This window comes from Helianthus annuus, chromosome 2 (assembly GCF_002127325.2).
Source record: "Helianthus annuus cultivar XRQ/B chromosome 2, HanXRQr2.0-SUNRISE, whole genome shotgun sequence".
Taxonomy (NCBI): Eukaryota; Viridiplantae; Streptophyta; class Magnoliopsida; order Asterales; family Asteraceae; genus Helianthus; species Helianthus annuus.
The window spans coordinates 52,270,806-52,293,343 of NC_035434.2; the positions used below are offsets into that span (position 1 = coordinate 52,270,806).

The following is a 22,538-nucleotide window of genomic DNA, read 5'->3' on the forward strand; positions in this document are numbered from 1 at the left end:
GACCAAGAAGGGCTAGGATCCCACAAATGGAGAGCCCAGAAGAAGAAAGTTGGGAGGGTCCAACACATGGCCATATACGCAATCTAGAGAGGTCTTTCGATCTAAACGAGGAGACAATTCCAGAATCATTGTCTGTCTTCTGGTGTACCGATTATTATAGAACATGAATCTGGTGGAAATAATGAGGGTGTACACATGGCCGATCGGCAAGATGGTAGCAACGAGAATCACTGTGAAGGAGAAATACAGTCCAAATCGGAAGAGAATCCCGGAAAAGGCGGCTCGTTTCAGATGGATGACCAGGGGGTTCAGGAGGAAGTAAGTAATACATTGGATGTTGGATCGGTGCTCGGGTTTCAGCTAGATGGCTTCGATAAGCAGGTAAGTGAGCTTGTCATTAGGGAACAACACGGTTTCCAATGAATTTTATGTCCGTAAATCTTAGGGGGGTCAAAGACCAGAGAAAAATTGATTGGATCAAGGGTCTGAAAACATCTCATGGGGTCCATTTTCTAAAAATTCAAGAAACAAAACTTGGGGGGTGTCACAGATTTCATGATTGGCAAATATTAGGGGAGGTCTAAGTTTGAAATGGCACATGTTGATGTTGTTGCATGTGGGATCCAACTGTATTTGAATGTAATGATATCATAAAAAACCAAAGGTTCATTCTGGTACAAGGGTCTGTGAAACATTCAGGGGAAATTTTGAACATAGTCAATATATACGCATACAATGACCCGATAGAAAGGAGAGCCCTATGGGAGGAGTTGGTTATTCTTAGAAGGTCATTAGAAGGTATGTGGATATTTGGTGGGGATTTTAATGATGTTAGGGAACCGAGCGTAAGATTTAATTCAGAATATGTGGCTGCAAATGCGGATCGTTTTAATCGGTTCATTGTGTCAATAGATTTGGTGGAGTATCAAAAGAGTGGACGAAAATTCACCTATCACTCAGATAATGGTATTCATAAAAGCAAATTGGATCGGTTATTGGTGTGCAGGGAATTTAGAGATAAATGGGCGACTGCCTCAGTTGTTGCGTTATCAGATGTAGTTTCGGACCACTGTCCGATTCTGCAATCTCTTACATCACCTGATTTCGGCCCTATACCCACTAGAATTTTTAATTCTTGGTTGGATCTGCCCGGTGTTATGGATTTCATTCGACAATCGCTGAGTAGTTTCTGGTTTGAAGGGCCAGCGGATTTGGGGCTTGCAGTTAAACTAAAATGGATTAAATTCAGAATAAAGGAACGGGTCAATGTAATAAAAGCGGAAAGGATGCGGTATATAAGGAAAAGTTAGAAGTTTTGGAGGCTTTGGAATTGCAAGCAGAGGATAGAATCCTATCCCCAGATGAATTGGATATAAGAGCTGAGTGCAAGAAAGTAATCATGGAGGAGGATAGGATAAAAACCATGGATGAGGCAAAGGTCTAGGGTCAAGTGGGCCTTAGATGGTGATGAAAATGCGAAGTTTTTCCATAACATAGTCAATGCCAATCAATGCTCTAACAGGTTGAATGGTCTTATGATTAATGGAGCATGGGAGACGGCCCCACCACTCATTAAAGACACGGTATGCTCGTTTTTTGCTGAAAAATGTAAGGAAATGGTTGTTAAACGGCCAGGGTTGATGTGCCCAAATCTGAATCAAATTTCGAAGGAGGATGCTGAGATCCTGGCAGCGCCATTTTCGTTATTAGAAATAAAGGACGCGGTTTGGGATTGTGTGGGGGACAAAGCACCGGGCCCGGATGGTGCAAATTTTCGGTTCATTAAACGTTGCTGGGGTTCATTGCAAGCTGATTTTGTTAAGGTGTTCGACGAATTTATGATGAATACAACCATTTCCCAGGGTTGCACTTCATCATTTATTGCCCTTATACCGAAGTGTACGGACCCGGGTGGGTTAGGGGATTATAGACCAATCAGTCTCGTCGGGTGTATAAATATGGTAATATCCAAGGTACTGGCGAACTGAATGAAATTGGTGATTAACAAACTAATTTCGGAAGAACAAACGGCTTTATTGCTAATAGGAGTATTCTCGATGGGCCGCTAGTTCCCGTGGTTGAGGTCGAGTAGAAAGGAGGGTTTCATCTTTAAGGTGGATATAGAAAAGGCTTATGATTCACTTAATTAGAATTTTTTTGGAAACAGTAATGGTTCAAATGAACTTCCCGGAGATTTATAGGAAATGGGTCATGGCTACAGTTACTAACGCTAGGGCTTCGGTGTTAGTAAATGGGTCACCAACACAGGAGTTTGTATGTTATAGGGTTTGAGACAAGGCGATCCATTGTCACCATTCCTTTTCATCATCGCAGTGGAAGCTCAAACGGGGGTGATGAAGAAGGCATGTAACCTTGGGCTCTATGAAGGTATTCGATTCATAAACCACGGTACGGTCTTATCTCATTTTCTGTACGCTGATGACGTCATCTTTGTTGGAAATTGGTCGATAGACACTTTGAAAAATCTAAGGAGATTATTAAGGTGTTTTTTCTTGGCATCGGGTCTTCGGGTAAATCTGAATAAAAGTAGCGTTATTGGTGTGAATGGTAGTAATGAAAGAATACAAGACATGGCATTACTATGGGGGTGTAGGGTAGGGTCCTTTCCGTTTAAACATTTGGGGCTTCCAGTGGGTGCTAATATGAATCTAAGTAAACACTGGCAGCCGGTCATTGATGTCTTTCGGAAAAGATTAGCTCTTTGGAAGGCAAATACACTCTCTTTTGGTGGTAGGTTGACCTTGATAAAGTCGGTCCTAAGTGCACTCCCTACTTATTATTTCTCTTTATACAGAGCTCCGGCAAAAGTAATTGATCAACTTGAGAGATTGTGGCGGGAATTTCTATGGGGGATTACCTCGGAGAAAGGCAAGATGAGTTGGGTTGCGTGGAAAAGTGTTATAACGCCAAAGGAACTAGGTGGGGTAGGTATTGGATCGTTAAAGGATGCAAACTTGGCAATGCTTGCCAAGTGGTGGTGGAGGTTCAAAATAGACCCTGAGAGCTTATGGCGAAAAGTGATATGGAGCATCCATCATAATGAAAGGACGTGGAATTTGGTGCCGAGGAAGTTGTCAGTGGCTGGGCCATGGAAACAAGTCGCTAAAGTGTCGGAGGAATTGGAAAGGTATGGTATAAATTTGATTACTTGTTTTCGGGCTATTCCGGGGAATAGGATATCGGTTGTTTTCTGAAAAGAATGCTGGCTAGGAACAGAACCATTGCAAAGCATGTTTCCGAATTTATTTGCTCTGGAAAGGGTCAAAAATGCCAAGATATCGGATCGTGTAAGAGTTGCGGATGGAAGGGTGGTGCTGAATTTTAATTGGATAAGGCTGCCGACGATGATGGAGGAACTTGCAGACCTGCAAAATATGTCTGCGGTGTTTTTAAGCGTGATGCTAGGGATCGGGGAAGACAGGTGGGTTTGGGAACCGGATGACTCGGCGGTTTTTTCAGTCAAAAGTCTCAAAAGAACATTACAATTGAATCGATTCGCGAATCTGGGTAACGACTTTGTATGGAATAATTGGATTCTAATCAAAATGAATTTTTTGGCCTGGAGATTATCCTTGGATCGGGTTCCTATGCTAGTAGCTTTGGCTCGCAGAAATGTGAATACGGGTCAGATTCGCTGCAGTTTCTGTGGTGTGTATGATGAGGATGCGGATCATTTGTTCGTGGGCTGTGATGTGGCACAATGTGTATGGAATTTCGTATCACAGTGGTGTAGGATATCTAGTATATTTGCTTTCCGAATTAAAGACATTCTAGATTGGCACAAATATGTTAAAGGTTGTGGAAAATGGAGGAAGCTTGTGTATGCTATCATGCAGGTGGCACTTTGGGTTGTTTGGCGAAGTAGAAACGATGTGATCTTCAATAGTAAAGAAGTCAGTATCGATCGGATACTGAATGAGATAAAACACTTGGCGTTCCTATGGATAAGCAATCGCTCGAATTTAAGAGGAATCACTTGGGAAGAATGGTGTAAGTTCGATAGTTCAAGGAATTGGATATAGATTAGAAGGGTTGTAATCCGAATTGTAAACTTTTGGTGTGGGCTAACATTTGGTTAGCCCTTTGATTAATGAATAAATTTTGTTAGCCGTTCAAAAAAAGGCCAACAAAAGGCAACATGGAGTGGTTAATGAGTACTCGGAAATCGAGAACAAGTATCCTTCTATAGAGAATCATGGGGAAAAGTCAAATTTGGAGCTGGAGGTCAGGGAAGCAAAAGCTAATTAGGTTACCCAAGTACTACAGTCCTCCTGGCTCCCAATTTTGACTAAGGCCTAAGGCTCTCAAGGCAGCCAAGAAAGAACCAGTAGCAATAACAACTCAGAGCATTCACATTTATCCCACTGTATTTTCACCCTAAATTACACAAAAAAACACTATATTTTCTCTCTCCTTTTCAATTAAATAATATTTTTTATACCTTTATTATGACCTTTTCTCTCTCTTCCATTTACAACCACTTTCAAAATATATTAAAAAATTATAGGGGGGTGAACAATGTCCCCCACAAATATACAGAAGAACAGTAAAATTTTCTCTCTCCTACACTCACAACCACTTTTTGTTCTCTTTATATTTTAAAAACATCACACACAGAATTTGATGCCATGGATGTGAATGCTCTAAAGAAGCCAACGGTGACGAAAGCGGGCCTGAATGAGAAAATCCACCCACTGAAACCTGCTCGTGGTTGCAGTCCTTTACGGGTTACAACCTTCGTGGGATGGTAAGAAAGATGCTACCACCACTTTGCAATAGAAGTCTGAGATGGAAGTTGTTGAAATCAACGAGTGTCATAAACAAGGGCATAGCTTACAAGGAGCGGGGGGTGCCTCGGCCCCCACCCACGTTTCGATAATTCGGTTAGTAGTGTTAAGTTTCAGATTTTTCATATGAAATTTTTATAAATATAGAGGTAGGTCACCACCAATTATTTTGCCTACAATTCCCGGCCCATACCAATTTTCTTGTCAAAAATTTTTATAGGTATTGTCGTATTGAGTTTTAAAAAAGATGTGAAGAACGGGGCTATTAGTGAAGTTTTATACTTGATTTTAAACTTGAAGTGGATTTTTAATAAAGTTTGAAACTAGGTCTTTGTTCGTTAAACTTGAAGAGGGTTTTAAACGAGAAGAACGAGGCTATTAGCAAAGCCTTCTAGGTACTTACCATTTCTCTCGCATCATCATAATTTTTTTAGGTATTTGTTTGTAAAACAATATTTAGTTTGTTTATGTGTAAGAACGGTCCTTGAAATTTGAATGAAGATTAATTAGATATTTGGAGTTAATATTGTTTGACCCATCCCGAACCGAATCATCGACCTGAACATATAACTCGAAACATAGCGATAGGAAAAAAAAATTGGTCCTATGACTTTCGGCCTCCACGGAACTTTTAGTCAAACTCTGCCGCTGGTAAAAAAAAGTTTTTAAGTTCGTTGCGCATGCATTTGTGCTTGAAATGAGGTGGTTCATGTGGAAACTCAATTCCTGAGGCTAAAGGCTTGCCCCATGACCCATCACAATTACACAAGTAGCTAAAGTTCTAGTCCTACGTGGATAAAAGTGTAGATTTAGAAATACGTGTTACAAAATGAGTTAGCCTTTATAAAAAGATATATGAAATACAATTTAACAGCCATTCAAATTTAGTAGGAGATTCCTTTAGGGTGGAGGGAGTGGTCTTGAGGAGAGCTTCGGGGAGAGGGGTTATCGATTGGGGAACCATTGTCAGGGGTGGAGTGGTGATCGGGGAGAGGCAAAGGCAGTGACAACTTACCGAGAGAGACACCGAAAGAGAAGAGAAGAGAAGAGAGAGAAGAGAGAGAGAGTTAATGGTGGACCTCACCTTTTTTCAACCTATTACAATTTGTTTTAAAAAAAAAAAATTGTTTACCACTCTCCAAGTGTTTGACCATTGCTAGTGATTGAGTGAAAAATGAGTAGTGGAGTGAGGACTTAACATGGCGTGATATTATTGGTTAGAAAATAAGTTAAACACTCCTCGAATGGTGACCACTCTCTCAACCCTTAGTGTGGTCGGTATCAACTCGGGGACTTTGATCGGGGACCAAGTTTGCCGAGCGGTTATGGGATGCCAACTTCAATTCGGTGTTCGGTGAATAATTAAATCGGTAACTACTCACCAATGCGGGAAGAGGAGGGAAGGATGAGAGAGAGGGGGTTAATAGTGGGCCCCCACCCTTTTTCAACCAATCACATTTTTTTTAAAATTGTTTACCACTCTCCATGTGATTGACCGTTGCCGGTGATTGAGTGCAAAATGGGGAGTGGAATGGAGACTTGACATGACATGATATTATTAACTAGAGAATAACTCAAACACCCTAAAGTGATTGAACGACTGCCTCCACCCTTAAGCGACAAATAGAAGTCAACGTCAAATGTTTTATGATTTAGTTCTCAAAAACATAATATCTTAATCTATTTTCCACAAACGGTTAGGATATAATAGGAAGTTTTTTTTTGCTAGAAAGGCTAGCAAGTAATCTTGACCATCAATTGATTTAATCAAGGGCTAAGATTAAATGAGTGATGTTGAAGAGAAAAAAAGAGGCGCGTGAGTTTGTGTAAGGGCATTCTAGTTAATTCAGGACAATAGTTTCTCTCTCCTCCAATTTCCCTCCATTTTTTAAACGTTAATAACTTTTTCATACGATATTATTTTTTATAAAAATTGCACAAAAAATGAGCTTTTTTAATCTTTAAAACGAGTATACTATTTCTATATTTTCGAAAAAAAATTCGAAAACCCAGTTGCGTAAAACACAATTGACAAAAAACGTAAAAAATGACTTTTTTCTAAAACGCAATCCACCAAAAACATAAAGAAATATCTTATTTGTAAAACGCAATGGCCAGAAAACACAAAAATATGTCTTATTTCTAAAACGCAATGGCCTAGAAACACAAAAGAAAATATTCTTTCTAAAACGCAATGGACTGAAAACACATAAAATGTGTTTTAACTTTTACCTAAAACGCAATTGACTAAAAACACTTCAAAATGTGTTTTTTCTAAAACGCACTGGGCCAAAAAAACACTTAAAGTGTCCTTTTTCTAAAACGCAATAGCTTAAAAACACAAAAGAAAGTGTTCTTTCTAAAACGTAATAGACTGAAAACACATAAAAATGTGTTTTACGTAAAACGCAATGGACAAAAAACACTTCAAAAATGTGTTTTTCTAAATCAAAATGGCTAGAAAACACATAAAAATGTCTTATTTCTAAAACGCAATGGCCTAAAAACACAAAAGAAAGTATTCTTTCTAAAACGCAATGGACTGAAAACACATAAAAATGTGTTTTACCTAAAACGCAATGGACTAAAAACACCTCAAAATGTATTTTTCTAAAACGCAATGGACAAAAAAACATATAAAAATGTCTTTTTTTCTAAAACGCAATGGCCTAAAAACACAAAAGAAAGTGTTCTATCTAAAACGCATTGAACCAGGGTATGTTTTGTCTGAACCAGGAAGTAGGAGATCAAAAACTGTCTACGAAATGAGGCAATTTCAGAAAATTTATCTGATGCAGTTTTATTAAAGCAATTTAATCAAAAACAAGATGATCATATTAGTTTGTCATTTATTAGCTATGGTCAGCTCGACTCCCGCCAGGGGCTCTGCCCCTTCGACCCTGCTCCCAGAGGCGCTGCCCCGGTCCCCCGCCAAGATTACTTTGTAAAACGCAATGACTCAATTTAAAAACCCATATCGTAACAATGCAATTCAAAATATTCTTACATAGATCTAAACCGATTTCTTCAGATTTTTTCACCGATTGACGAAATTTGAATGTTTGAAACACTTATCAGCGATCGAATCGAGTGATTCGCTTCAAAATCACATGAAAAAAATGAGATATTGTATGAAATTAAACTGGCGTTCTTTAAAAAAAGTTGAAGAACACGTTGATTGAGTGTTTGAATCATTGATTGGTGACAAAAATCCCACTATAATGTAGTGATTATTGAGATAGAAAGTGAAGAAAAGGTTAAAGATGATGGGTTTTGAAATTATGGGTTTTGAATTTACAGAGAGAAGAGGAAAGGAGAAGATTGGATAAAATTGACTAAAATACCATTACTCTTTATTTTAAATTTTAACACATGTCATAATCTATTACTTCCTATCGTTGCTAGCCAAAATAAACTTCATCTTTGAACCTCTCCCTTTCCACAAAACATTATTTTGTTTTAGTTCTCAAAGAATTAACATTTAGCATATTAACTTATCTTAACAATCAAGCCAACTTTAGGTGTTTCATATAAACATATTTGGACCTTCAGCAGCAACAATCAGCAGGGATGCACCTTCCATAGCCACTCCAAAATCCAGTGATACATTTTCCAAGTGATACATTTTCCAAGTAGTTATGTCACTTGTTCAGACCACCCTTTTTTTAAATTTTCACTACTTATATCATTAACTTTTTTCTAAAAAAAATATAAAAATAACAAATGTATTTACAGATGCATCTGTATCTGTGTATCTCAGTCTACCCTTGACATAACAAACCTGCATAAACACAAAAGAGATGATTCAGATGAACGAACAACCGCGATAGATGCACTTAATCGGCTTCTAGAAAGTCTGGTTAAAAAAATCCCGGAATCATCGTTGACAACACACTTTATTCGGTTTCAATTTCCTAACATTACACACGCGAAACATCCTTGAACAATGGTTTGCTTTGTGTTTTCAAACTGTACACCAAACGGGTACTAAATTAGCATTTTTCAGGGCCTATCAATCTTCTTTCTGACGCAACCTACCATTGAGTGCCGCATGGTATACTCGCTTTTCCGCCAATCCAATGTCTGTTATTATTAGCTTCCCCTGAACAACCAACAATAATTATTAGATGATAAAACATTACAGGGTGTTTGGATGTGTGCTAAAGAGTAAACAAGCCGAGCCGCTTGTGAGCAACTCGAGATTGGCTTGCTAACAGCTTGGCTCCAGTCAGATTAAACCAGCTCGAGCCTAGACTGGAGCTAGAGTCAAGCTTCACTAACCGCTTTGTACTAGGCTCGCGAGCTTTTTATTTGTATAAATATAACAAAAAAATATATATAAAATACATGACAAAAATAAATATAAAGCTATGATAAGAATATATATTTTATTATATTAAAATTACGATTATCAATATAAAAATATATAAATTATTATATGTTTATAAATAAAACATTTAAGTAATTTATAAATAAAAGACAAGCCAAGCTCTAGCTTGAGAAAACTATAAATAAGCTGAGCTCAGCCTTATACATAGAGTTTGAAACAAGAAGCTGACGCTAAAAAATCAAATACTTAAGTTAAAACAAAATCTGTTTATTTAAACATTAAAAACTTTATTATAGTGATTTGAAGTCACAATAGTTAAATATATAGGGTTAAAATGCAATTATTTGTTCTCGTTATATAAACAAGTAAAATTCATTTTTAATACCACTTTGTTTTTAATGAAGCTTATATCACAAAGAAAGTGGGCACATATTGAACATTACAAAATGTTAAATGAAAATAGGAAAAAAAATACCTCACGGGCCATTAATCTCCGTACATTTTCGGCATATAGTTTTGGGTTATCTTTCTCTTCTTGTGACGGGTAATAAACCGGTAACCTTGTTACTGTCATATAATTTACAAATTGACACAACAGCAATATCACATGGCGTGCCTGAAAATTGAAGAATACATGAATATTCGGGAAAATATGAGAGAATTCTGTTTCAAAAAACTCACCCCTGATATTGATTCCCATGCAGGGCTAAATCGTTCATACGGATATTTCAAAATAACCGGAAGAACAGGAGCTTTTGCCAGAAATGCACCGGTTTTAAATGGAAGTATGTAATCGCCATTTGTAGTTGTCCCTTCTATACAAAATAAACAAATAAAATTAAATAATAATAGTGTGTGCCAAAAATAACCACTTGAGTAAAGTACACAGATGGTCCCTCTGGTTGACCAAAATTTTGGACTTGGTCCCTAGTTTTCCAAAAGCACACGGATGGTCCCTGTGGTTTGCACTTTGTAACGTATTTAATCCCCAACTTTTACCAAAAGTACACAGATGGTCCTTGTAGTTTTGCACTTTGTAACACATTTAGTCTCTAACTTAGACATGCTGAAACATTTAGATTTGTTAGCTAGGGACTAAATGTGTTACAAAGTGCAAACCACAGGGACTATTTGTGTACTTTTGAAAAGATAGAAACCAAATCCAAAATTTTAGTTAAACACAGGGACCATTTGTGTACTTTTAACTATTTTTCAAATGTGTCCCATACCTGGAAAGAGCATCATCATTGGTGCAGACTTGTCTTTGTGAGCTTCCTGAATTCTCTCGTTAACGACCGCTGCATTCATCAAGTAAAACAATGCAACCAAATTACATTAATAACATTCCTTCTAAAATTTAAAACTACAGAAAGGTAGACCGAGATATGCATATATTTTCAATAAAATATCACTGTATTCACGTATAAAAATAGTATCCCACAATTTTTTTAAAAAGATAATGTAAAAAAAACAAAAGACACAATATCTGCATTTGATAAATGATACCAAAATATACGATCTGGTCAGTGAAGTAACATCAAAAACAATTAAACATATAAATAATTAAATACCTGAGACACCCTTTGTACTCGATGATTTTGACTCCCGCTGAACATAAACACAACCAAGGCATTTGCTGAAAAACGAAAACGGTAATTTAAAATAAAGAATTAAATGCCATTTTAGTCTCTGTGGTTTGGGTCATTTTGCCAGTTTAGTCCAAAGGTTTCATTTTTCGCTTGTGGGTCCGAAAAGGTTTCACCATTGCCATTTTAGTCTACTGGGTTAACTTCATCCATTATTTCTGTTAACGAGAATGACAATTCGGTCATTCTACATGGCCGACTTGCCCTTCTAGTTAATAGAATTAGATATAAAATGACCGAATTGCCCTTCTCGTTAACAGAAAAAAATAGATGAAGTTGACCCAGTGGAATAAAATGGCAACGGTGAATTTGGACACACAGACGAAAAATGAAACCTTTGGACTAAACTGGCAAAATGACCCAAACCACAGGGACTAAAATGGCATTTAACTCTAAAATAAAACAACAACTCCACATATTATAAAAACCGAAGAAAAAAGTACACAAATAGAACAAAAAGATGGTGTAATCCAAATTTCAAACCAACCTTATAAGGCCAACCAGAGGAAGCTTGCCCACCGATCTCTTCAAAAATTGTAATAAAATAATAACATAAGAAAACAAGTCGCTAATAATCCGAACAGGTAAAAACAACACAACCTTGAATAAAATTATCTTTTTTTGTTCCGTCAATAGACATACCTTGGCAACAAAACTCGGAAACGATGAAGACATGTGATACAAAATATCCATATGTGAAACATGGTTTGATACTAGTACTCCAGGCCTTTCAAGTTCCTCCGATTGCTCGTTGCAATCCACCTGAAGAACGAAAAATACCAAGATAATCATAACACAATTACAAAATATACCAAGAACCAAAACGAATTGAACGTAGTCAAGCCCTATAAAACTGTTACTTTTTTTCACTGAGCAATTACAATTTACAAACACCCCGTAATTAGAGTATGATTTCTAAAGGGCACAAAATCACACAATTCCAACAGAAAATTCGACAGATTGACAACTGACGAAGTTGCAATTCAGACGTACTCAAGCCCGATCCCATCAACTCTTTTCAAATGAAACAATTCCGAACTTTCAATAAGCAATCACAAACAAGCTAACGTAAACTCATAAACCCCAAAAAAATGTTAATTTTGTTACTAAACAATCACAAACATCCCGTAACTAATATCCGATTTCTAAAAGGCACAAAATCACACAATTCCACCGAAAAAGCTACAAAGCTTAACACCTAACGAAAACATGATCGAACACAAACAATCAAATGCAACTCAAAAGCTAAAAAAAACATTACTTTCTTCAACAAAACAATCCCAAAACCCCTAATTAGTAATTAAACCAACAAAACACAAGAACCCTAATATACTGTTTCCCAAACACCCCTAATTAGACAAACAAAACACAACAATTACAAGCAAACTAACATAATCTCAACAAACCCACCTGATCTAACCCCCTGCAACTCTCCTGAATCCAATAAAACCCAAACACAAACAACATAACTCTCGAAAGAACCCGACCCGACCAATACAAAACACTCCTCCTCCACCCACCCAAATGCGCATAATCCTCCTGCCCATCTTCCTCTTCTCTATTGGGCACCACAAACAGAGTACAAACCCGACAAATCAAGTAATACAAGACCACCACAGTTGTCGCTAAAACCACCCGCAACGGCAGCAGCGTCACAACAGCAAAACCCAACAAAAGTTTCTCTGTCCACGGCAGTTCTCCGCACCCCATGGTCCCGTAAACATCGTGTCTAACGTACGCCGCGTACTTCTTCTCGAGTTCTTCGATTGTGGGGAGAGGTGGGGGTGGGGTGGGGGTGGTGGGTGTGGTGGGGCTGAGAAGAGGGTGGTCGTCTTGATCGTGGGGATCGGGGTGAGATTGGGGTTTTGAGGATAAATCTTGGAGTTCTGAAGCCATTTATGATGGGTGATTGGGGTTCATATGATGATGGGGGAGAGTGGTGGATCGCGGTGGTGGGAAGCGGTGGAGTTAGATTAGTTTGAGAGATGATAGGGGAAGTACCCACCGTGAGTCCGTGATCTCAACCATTACGGTTTTAATATTGTTATCATTATTAATAAAAATAATAAATTTTAAACCATAAATAATTTTCACTCGTTATGCAAGTTATCCATAAGAGTTTAGGGATAACTATATGATAGGTTTGAGATGAGTATTTATAATTTTAGGGGCTGTTTGGTAACATCTGAATCAATAAGTGCTGAATGAATAAGAGGTCTGAATGGATAAGAGGGTCTGAACCAGTAAGTGTTGAACCAATAAAACGCTGTTTGGTTGCACATCTGAATGATGTATAAAATGACATTTTTATCCCTGAACAAAACAAAATACCCAGGCTTTAAAACAAAAGTTATTCTCTCTCTAGATTCGATCCAGATTACACCAAATTCGTTCCATTTCTTCTATTATTGCTTACAATCTAATTGATAAGAACATGTACCTATTTGATAAAAGTAGCAGCAAACAATTGAAGAAAATAATTGATCGATTACAATCTGTCTCTCACACTTCCCCATCTTCACTCTCTGCTTCTCTCTCTAATAACATAGACATCGAACCTCATCACCATCAAGTCATCAACATTCTTACAACCCATCTTCACTCTCTGCTTCTCTCTCTAAAAACACCTTCCTTGTACTCTCCATAGCAAACACCTGAGGAGAGGACGGGAACGGGAACGAGAAGAGAGAGAGAGAAGAGTCGGAGAAGGAGGAAGAGACGGTGGCGATGTGGAGGAGCAGAGGAGGAGGTGACAGTGGCGTTGTGGAGGAGCTGTGGAGGAGCAGTGGAGGAGGAGACGGTGGCTATGTGGAGGAGCAGAGGAGGTGACAGTGGCGGAGATTTGTGGATGAGAGGAGAGGAATGGGCTGTGGAAGAAGATGGGTTTTTTTTGTTAGGGCACAATTGTCACAAGTATCATTCAGAGTTTGGTCAGACTACTCCACATGTATGACTCGGTCAGACTATAATAAGAGGCTGGGAAGTTTTAAGAGGTATGAAACAAACAAGCTGATATCTGACTCAGTCAGACATGAGACTAATAAGAGGCTAATAAGATGCAAACAAACAGCCCCTTAGTCTAACGAGGAAAAATACATGTGTTACAATTAGTCTATCAAATGGGAAAAAGTAGATGAAACAACGTTGAACCCCACACACACGTTGCGACGTGTTAATTTGGAAAATCTAGAACGAACATTAAACAAAAAACTTGTGAAAGATTAAAAGCATAAAAGACCAAAGTTGCAATAGATGAAAAACTTTGGGTTAAAAGTAAAAAAATCAAATGGATTAAATTGTAAAAGGTGGAAACTTTTGAATTAGAAGTGAAAATCAAACAAATCAAAGAGGTTAAATTAACAAAGATTGAAACTTTAAACTTAAACTGTTAAAGATTGAAACTTTAAAGGTAAAAATGGAAATTCTATTCTTTTAAAAAACTCCCAAAGCCAAGAGTACAAACACCATAAACAAAGATATGTTGCTTATTTATAGGTTTATAATCTATCTATTATACTAAAGCAAAATAAAGATTGACTATTTGACTATGAGGTGGCTATTCTCTTTGGCCAGAGAATTGTGATTTTGGGCGGCATTTTCCTCTCCTCTCTATTTCCTTCAATTTCCTTCAATTCTTGAACCGCCTTCTTTAGATTATATATGGAAGGTTTTAATCTTATTCAATAATCGATTGAAATTATGGAACCGTTTCCAATTGTATCGCATATATACAAAATCTTGCTTTTAATCGGATGTTTCAATCGATCATTGAAGAAGCGTGCTCTGTTTTTTGTTCATCATCAGACATCCAAATACAGGCATCGGTAAGTATATTCCACCTTTGTTTGTGATTTTTAGTTTTTATTAGAAAACCCCAATTTTGTTGTATGATTTGTATGTTGTTGTTGTTGATGTTAACGGATCTGTTAATTCTTTTAGATGTGAGATTTTTACCAGTTGATTGATGTAATATTCTGTTTATTGTTGTTCTTAGACACCGTAATTGATTTCTATTTGTTTCTGGTTATTCATCTTTTGTTATTTTTATAGTTCTTTCATTCCATCATAAACCCTAATCGCTATTTTTTGATTATGTAGACAGATTTATGCTACCATGTTGTTACAGAGTTTGAAAATTTAATAAAATTGTATTTTTGTTCTGCTTTTTTGAATATAACATTGTTCTAATTACAATTTTTGTGTGTGTACCAGGTGTTTTGAAGTTGAAAAAATGGCTGTGTTTTTGCAGTGGGTTCAAAAAAATGGCTGCCTACCAGGTGTTTGATCAATTGCTTCCCATTTTATATGTATTATTTCGGATATTGTGTTTTGAAGTTGAAGTTGATTTTGTGTTTATTTCAGATTCAGGGTCTAGGTTGCCTCTTAAGCGGGTCAGAATTGTCTTAGAAAGTGGCTGCCTACCAGGTGTTTGATCAATTGCCTCCCATTTTATATGTATTATTTCATATATTGTGTTTTGAAGTTGTTTATGTGTTTATGTCAAATCCAGGGTCTAAGTTGCCTCTTAAACGGGCCAGAACTGTCTAAGAAAGTGGTTGCCTACCTGGTGTTTGATCAGTTGCCTCCAATTCAGCTCTTTTTATGGCTGATTACACTTACATTATGTTTCTCTACACAATCAATGTGATTTGTTTTTGGTGTTATTTTTCATTTTCTTCCGGTCTTCTTAAACAATCAATGTGATGTGTAGGTAGGGTGTTCAATTAACACACGACTCCAGTTGTGACTTAAACCGCATTTCCCTAAGGTATTGTTACAAGTTTTAAGTTAAAATGGTTTGATGGTGGAGGAGTTGCATGTTTTTTTATGTGTTTTTTTGATGATTGGTTACACGGGTAGTTATATAAATGTGATTTTTTTTGGGTTTTGGTTATTGGTAGGCATTAAAATGTATCAAAACAAGATTTAAGAAAAAAAATAAAAACTTTGATAATGAAGAAATTGTTAAAGTAGTTATTTTTCTTAATTTGATTTTGGTATGCATAACAGAGATGTTGAAAGAAGATGCTAATGGTGGAGAAGTGTCGTCTGATATACCTGCTACACTCAAAGAATTGAATGACTATCATCCTTGCAGGTTCTAATTATTTTCGATCTTACAATAAAATGTTTAAATTAAATCAATGAATGCTTCATATTAGGATGATTCTTATTTAAACTTATTATTATGGGGCTCAACTGAATCAAATATTGGATTTCTATAATGTTTTTGATAAATGCACACCAACTGCTCGATGAAATGTCGTGTGAAACTGAAAAGATTGTTAGGCATCTTATGTTACTGATAGAAGAGGTCACAATTTATACCTTAAAAATGGACAACAATATAAGCAATGGATCTGTTTAAGCAACGGTCTCACGATTCATTTGTACCTGGAATCTGGTTTTGAGAAAGTAATTAACAAATGGTCAAACACTTATGCTACCACTTGGAAACAAGAAATACACTAGAGGCCCATAATATGTTCAAGTCAAAATTCTGATCGTTAGCAATAAAATTGAACATTCCTTTTTCGTCATTTTTCTATTGAACTTTTATTTCAAGTTTTCTTGGACTTACATTTTGCAATAATGTTTAAAAAAGTACGTAATTTATCTTTTGGTCGTATCTTCATATTAGCTAATTGACTTATCTTTTGTTTAGTATTCCAAAATACGAACCTTTTGCATTCAGAACACACTTGTGGCTAGATGTCAAAGTTTTCAAGAAAGACCTTAGGCTCAACCACTTCTGCTTCTGTATTTAGTAAATGTTGTAGTGATAGTGATGATCCACTTGACTCGAGCCAACCTAGCCCGTTGGCATCTGATTATGATATTGGAAGTCAAACAACAACTGGCAACCCTTCTAAGTAAGCTTTTTTCATCTAATTTGAAACTTAAAAAATAGATTACATCAATGAGTGGATAAATAAAACTAATTATTTTTTGTTTTGCTGAAATATGATTATTAAGGATCAGTAGTTGCCTGTTATGAAAATTCAATCCAGAGATGTAGCAAAACCACCAAGAGTTGGTGGTAGGTAGTGTGGCGGTGGTGTCCCCGAAAGGGTGGTGTGAGTTGCTGGCGTTGCAGGGTGGTGTCAAAGGGGGAGATAGAAGTTGTATTGCAGAGTGGTGGCGGAGGTGCTCCTTTGGCAGCCAGAGTGCCAGGTGGCGGAGGTAATCTGAGAGAACTGAAGCCTCCATATTTTTTCCGGCAAAGGTTATGTAATGTTTCAATTCTGGTATGATGTTTATTGTATGCGTATTCACTATTTTAATTTGAAATTTGTGATGTTTACAATAACACTCCGAGAAGAATATCTTTTTATCCTAATTCAAACCACCATTTTTGTTCAAAACTTATACTTTTTGTATCCGATATTAAGTTATGTTAACATCATCACTTTGTACCTTATTTGCTTTGCATCAAAGTTGCACCAATTAGCAAATGAAAAGGCCATAGTAGAAGTTGTTTTGCACTGCTTGCAAAGAAGTTCCTCAGGTATAAATCATATGCTTGATCCATTCCTAACTTATTATGAATTCTTTCATTGGTGTAATTATACTTTGAGGTTGAGATATGGTATAGTTGTATATCATAGTCAAATAACATAAACGTGAACTTCAGTTTTAACTGGAACATGTGGATTAGCTTGGTTTTAATTGGTTTTCAACCGAAATGGTGAATCTGGCTGTAGATGCATAGGGATTCGGCAACATGTAAGCTTTCGAATTACGTGTTTGTTTGGGTGGACAAAGAAACAGAGCTAAAGGTTGATGTGCCCGTCGAGAAAGGTTTGCATTCTTTCTGTTAATTGCATTTCTGTCATTGCTATATAAGTTTGAAAAGCATGAGTGTCGATTGATCTATTTTTTTTTTTAATTTTTGATGTCAGCCAAAAAGCAAGGAATGAAGGAAAATTAGCTTCGATCCATTGAGTTTCTGTTCGTTGTTCGTCATTTGAGGAATGAAGGACAATCGGTGCTTCGACTCCGTTCAGCCTTTCCACATAAAGAATTTAGTAAATCTATTAAAACAAGGTAGGTTTCAAGTCAGATTTTTTTTTGTGCCTAATATATAACTGGTTGCTGAAATCAGAAGAATTTAAACTTTTTTTTCAAGCATTTTGCCCTTTTTATATTCCATTATTCCCAATATACAAGTGATTACAAAATATTCCTAATTAACTCAACTAATCATTTCATTGACAACTAATACCTTGTGTCCTTACAAAATATTTGGAGGCAAAATACCATGGTAGTGGAGCTATGAATTCTCTCATCTACTATAGGGGCTCTATTTAGTGAATACTCAAATGGGTCGATTAGAGTTTGAATTTCTTACCAAATGACTCCATGGTGAACATACGATTCTTCCTTTTTTTAACAATATTAAGCAATGTTCTTGATGATGTGCATATACGAAATCTATATCTCGATACACAGTAAAATGGATGGGTTGCTTAGAATTTTTTTTTGTTTATTTTTAGCTATGGGTCAGTATGAGCCGGTTTGACACTAAATACTTCTTCACATATTTACCAATAAAGTTATACTTAACTATGGATTATAACATTGTAGACTCCTGATGTTGGTGATGCTTGCTAAATGAACTTTTAAGTTTTATCTTTTTTATTTGACCTGCTTCGGATAGAAAACAACCCAAATCCACCATTCATACGTAATGGGTCAAAATTATTACCTCCAGTGTCTTTCTTAATCACCATTCAAAACTGTGTCTTTCTTAATCAACATTCAAAACTGGTTAATTCTAATAAAATATGTGCTACTTCTTATCATTTGTTTCTTTTCGTTTGTGCTTATACAAGAGTTTTGAGTTAGTTCTAATGTTACATGTACGTTTGGATCTTTGAAAACCGGTCAAAATGGCTTATTTACCCATGGTTGGGTGGGTTGGCTAATGGGTCGTCAGTCAAATCGAGTTCAGTTTAAGACGATTCATTTTTAGTACCGGGTTAGGTTGACCCACAAATGCTTTTTATCTCTTCTTTATAAATACTTATATATAAATAAAGTGTTAATAATCCTTAACTTTTGCCATAAATTTGGCGTTTCTTTCAAAGATATATTTCTCTATGCTTGCTAGAAATCACTTAGGCTACTTCTGTCCTGTACCAGAAACAGCCCTCAGGTAACTGAACCCCTACTTCTACAAATATTTCAACACTGGTGCTCTTGAAGGATGCAAGCTCATTAGGAAAGACAAGGTATGATCAATTCATTAATTTTGTAATTTTTAATAGAGTTTAATTATCTAATACATAAAAATAATAATGTTTTTGGTAATTTTTTATGTTGATAATTTTGGTCATCATACGGGTTTGTGATTATTTTGATCAGCATATTGTTGCTCTTGCTATTTTGACCTTTAATGGAAGGCATATGTATGATTTGCCAAAGATGCTTTATGAACACGTTAATTTTTTTAAACATCAAACTCACACACCCACCACAAACTCTTTAACATTTCACTTTCAAGACTTTAAACTAATTTGGCCTTTTCACTTTCATATCTGTGACTATGAGACCAACTCTAAAGTATAACTTGGCCTAATTACACATTTTGCAAACTACTCCATGATATATCCTCTTTCATTGCAAATTAAGCCAAAAAGATATAATGCTCCAAATTTTAGAAGCTTAGCCAGACACTTTCCAAATTCTTTTTCTTTATCTGCATAGTGCATTAGTATTCAATCATGGAGGTATGATCTGATCTCTAATGCTTCGTTTACCATTCGTTTATACAAATATTAGATTTTGCAGCATCATATCTTTTAGGCTTAATTATGCTCGGTCATCATATCTTTTTGAATATTCTGCTCAAGGGGAAAACAAATGCTGGTGGCTATAATTTAGAAATTTACCGGCTATGCTTGAGTAATATTAAGTACAATCATATCTTTTGATTCATTATTTTTATAGTTGGAAGAAGCCAATCATCATCTAACAGCTTTGGAAAAAGTTTTTGCAAAGATCCAGTTCTTACAAAATCCCCCGTTAAGAAAGTAAGTCATGATCTTTCTGGATTAAAAATTGTCTCAGATATTGATTGACTCGATGAAATATAAAAATTTATTATATACAAGGAAACTGGAAAAGACTACGGATAATAAGCTTATGGATTTTGTTTATGATTGGTTTTCTCCTTTAAAAATACTTTCAATACAAACAGAGAGCTGCATTTGAAGTTAGACGCACTGTTCTCTTACCACAAAAGGGTGCTACTGAAATTCTCAAACTCAAAATGGCCATCATATCATTGCCAGTGTGGAGGAACACTATAGGGTGGATGATGTCCACCAATTTTTCTTATTTTATACCGTTTGATGACAACATCAACATTCCAAGGTTCATTTTTTTCCATTTTACTCTCTTTTAACCATATCATGTCATGGTTCAAAATCACTTTGGATCGAAACTTGCCATTTTCAGTAGGGTTGAAACGGGCCAAGCCAAGATGACCAGCATAAACCTGTTGCCCTTCTTTCTTTTTTAACTTTGCATTTAGTTCATGTGTAATTTGCATAGCGAGAAGTTAAAAACTCATAACTGAGGGACCTTAAGGTCGTTCCTGTATAAAACAACTTTACCGGGAAACATAAAAATGGAAAAAAAATCTCTTTGAAAAGAACCCATAGGCATACGATTTGTGCAAGATGTGCATAAGGAGCTTCCAGATGTGCAGCCAACATATGTCACTAAACAGGCTAAAGGATCAATGTTTATGACCCACATGATTCACCTCATTCAAAGGGTTGTCAACATGTTTTTTAGATTATATTAGTATTTTATTTACTTGAAACTGAGTTTGTTATGGCTATTTTGTAGACCAAGGATTGATTTGCAAAGGGTAAGGACCTGGTGGTGAGTATGATGGCATCAATGGGAATAAGCTCTTCTACCACCACCATCAGCGACAGTAGCAAGAAAAGCTTTTGTTATTGTATTTATGTTTTTACATCTTAAAGTTTTACTTCCTTTTAGTGTACTTTGACTTTCTTTTATTGAAAACTTGCAGCAGCTATAATATGGGTTTGGGGTTGCAATTATGATAATGGTGTCTTTGTGGTTGTGCTTTTAAATTCTTACTTTTTAAGGTTATTGAAATACAAGGGTGTTGTTTCTATGGTCATTGAATTCAGTGTGTAGTCGGGTATGTAGTAGTCAAAGAGTCAAAGGGAGGTTGATGTGATAAAGTTTCTATGGTCATTGAATTCAGCGCTCTTGCGTGTTTCCATTTTTCCTTTTGTAATGCTAGGTGTTAAACAATGCATCAACAAATCTGTATCAATTCAGTATTAATATGTTTATGATATTAGGCCATGTTTGGTTTAGCTTTTCAAAACAACTTATAACTTTTTGGAAAAGTTAATAAGTTACAATAGAGTGACTTATTGACTTTTCCCCTCACAAAATAGTTTGATCCAAACACATTTTAACTTTTTAAAAAGTCAATAAACTAACAAGTCACTAAAGTAAGCACTCCCAAACACCCCCTTAATATTTATTTTGTTTCTATTCATGTATTTCAATTATTTGGTGTACTCTCTATCATTTTCGTTAATATTTCAACGTATATATAATTAAAATATTTATGTCAACAATGTTAAAGTAGTTATTTTTCTTATTAGCCACCCGTGTAACACACGGGAACTTAGACTAGTTTATAATATAATATTTAGTTGTAAAGTTTGTATAGTAATCTATATCTATATCTATTATATATAAAAAATGAAAGGTGATTTGGGCCACGTGTCAACACCAGAGAGCCCTGAATGCCCTTTTTCCCGCCCAACAGTGCCTTCCCTTTCTTTTTCTTCTTCTTTTGTTTGCTTCTCAATTTAGATTTCATTTCCCTCTTCTCTCTCTTCTCTTTGGCGATTCAAATGGCGATTCAAAAACCAGATCTGCGATTCCAGGTACCTTTCATCTAATAACCTAAAATCATCTTGAATCTCTCATATGTTAATCGTTGATATATGTATAGATCTGTATGTTTTTGTTGTTCAACCCTAGGGTCCTCCAACATTCTGAGGCGGCTGTAGCTTACATGGAGGTTTTTGATGATGCTTGAAGCCTTGAACTTATATGTTTATTTTTTTATTAGCCAAGCATTCTTCCGATTTTGTTGTTTTATTTTTAATATCCTGCTCTATCTCGGCCGATTGTTTTGCTTTCGAGGATTTCCAGTAATGTGTGATTTTGATTTGTGATTTCATTTTGTTTTGGTGTTAGATCTTGACTGCTGGTGTTCTGAAAATTAGATGCTAGATATGGAACAGATTTGGGTTTGCAGAGAGAGAGAGAACGAGCAAATGTTAGAAAGTGGAAGAGGGTGATCTTACATCTAATAGAAGCCCTAATTTCATTATTCTGATGACAAGGTAAACTTTGTTCACTGATTCTTTTATGCTTCCGCATCTCTGTTCTTATTCAGTTAGGACTGATGTATTAATGATGTGGGTATATATGAATATTGCGATTTGTAGTTTTATATTGTTTTGAACAATGATGATATTCAGATCTGGATGGAGCTTTCCCTCTTCTTAAAGGTTAATATTCAACACGTCAATGTTCATGTACAGTTGTTTATTAAAAAATATGAATATGAATTTTGTTTGACTTCTTGAAGATTTTTTTTATGTATCTTGTAGGTGTTATTGCGACAACTGATGTTATGAAGCTTGTAAAGGTGTTGATGTTGCAATAATGCTCGGTGGATTC

General features: G+C 36.1%; 3 protein-coding genes across 4 annotated transcripts; 2 read left to right on the forward strand and 1 right to left on the reverse strand.

Moving 5' to 3' along the window:
- The first annotated feature begins 614 nt into the window (after positions 1 to 614).
- LOC110889633 lies at positions 615 to 3,215 on the forward strand. The gene is made up of 3 exons (XM_022137197.1): positions 615 to 1,291; positions 1,523 to 1,823; positions 2,286 to 3,215. The coding sequence occupies exons 1-3, from the start codon at positions 615 to 617 to the stop codon at positions 3,213 to 3,215; spliced, it is 1,908 nt and encodes a 635-aa protein (XP_021992889.1).
- A 153-nt stretch (positions 3,216 to 3,368) lies between these two features.
- Positions 3,369 to 4,269, forward strand: LOC110889639. Its single transcript, XM_022137204.1, has 2 exons — positions 3,369 to 4,011; positions 4,130 to 4,269. Exons 1-2 carry the CDS (start codon positions 3,369 to 3,371, stop codon positions 4,267 to 4,269), a joined length of 783 nt encoding a protein of 260 aa, XP_021992896.1.
- Positions 4,270 to 8,288: 4,019 nt separating this feature from the next.
- LOC110915451 (lysophospholipid acyltransferase LPEAT1) lies at positions 8,289 to 12,831 on the reverse strand. Of its 2 annotated transcripts, XM_022160177.2 has the most exons (9): positions 12,195 to 12,829; positions 11,427 to 11,546; positions 11,272 to 11,309; positions 10,710 to 10,774; positions 10,368 to 10,436; positions 9,820 to 9,953; positions 9,614 to 9,754; positions 8,847 to 8,910; positions 8,289 to 8,589 (listed from the first exon to the last, which is right to left on the reverse strand). In XM_022160177.2, exons 1-9 carry the CDS (start codon positions 12,678 to 12,680, stop codon positions 8,570 to 8,572), a joined length of 1,137 nt encoding a protein of 378 aa, XP_022015869.1. In that variant the 5' UTR covers positions 12,681 to 12,829; the 3' UTR covers positions 8,289 to 8,569. The 2 variants fall into 2 exon arrangements, with proteins under 2 accessions (XP_022015869.1, XP_022015861.1); XM_022160169.2 differs by lacking the exon at positions 8,289 to 8,589 and having other exon boundaries at positions 8,619 to 8,910; positions 12,195 to 12,831.
- Positions 12,832 to 22,538: the final 9,707 nt, after the last annotated feature.

Bases quoted from the DNA above. Each gene is read 5' to 3' on its own strand.
- LOC110889639 (XM_022137204.1), top strand. From the start codon at position 3,369: ATGGAGGAACTTGCAGACCTGCAAAATATGTCTGCGGTGTTTTTAAGC. The intron at 4,012-4,129 runs GTAAGTTCGATA...AAATTTTGTTAG, and splicing joins AATCACTTGGGAAGAATGGT to CCGTTCAAAAAAAGGCCAAC.
- LOC110889633 (XM_022137197.1), top strand. From the start codon at position 615: ATGTGGGATCCAACTGTATTTGAATGTAATGATATCATAAAAAACCAA. The intron at 1,292-1,522 runs GTATATAAGGAA...ATGCTCTAACAG, and splicing joins ATAAAAGCGGAAAGGATGCG to GTTGAATGGTCTTATGATTA. The intron at 1,824-2,285 runs GTGTTCGACGAA...TGTATGTTATAG, and splicing joins TGCAAGCTGATTTTGTTAAG to GGTTTGAGACAAGGCGATCC.
- LOC110915451 (XM_022160169.2), bottom strand. From the start codon at position 12,680: ATGGCTTCAGAACTCCAAGATTTATCCTCAAAACCCCAATCTCACCCC. The intron at 11,310-11,426 runs GTATGTCTATTG...CAATTTTTGAAG, and splicing joins TTCCGAGTTTTGTTGCCAAG to AGATCGGTGGGCAAGCTTCC. The intron at 8,911-9,613 runs GTATTTTTTTTC...TTGGTTGTTCAG, and splicing joins GGAGATTAATGGCCCGTGAG to GGGAAGCTAATAATAACAGA.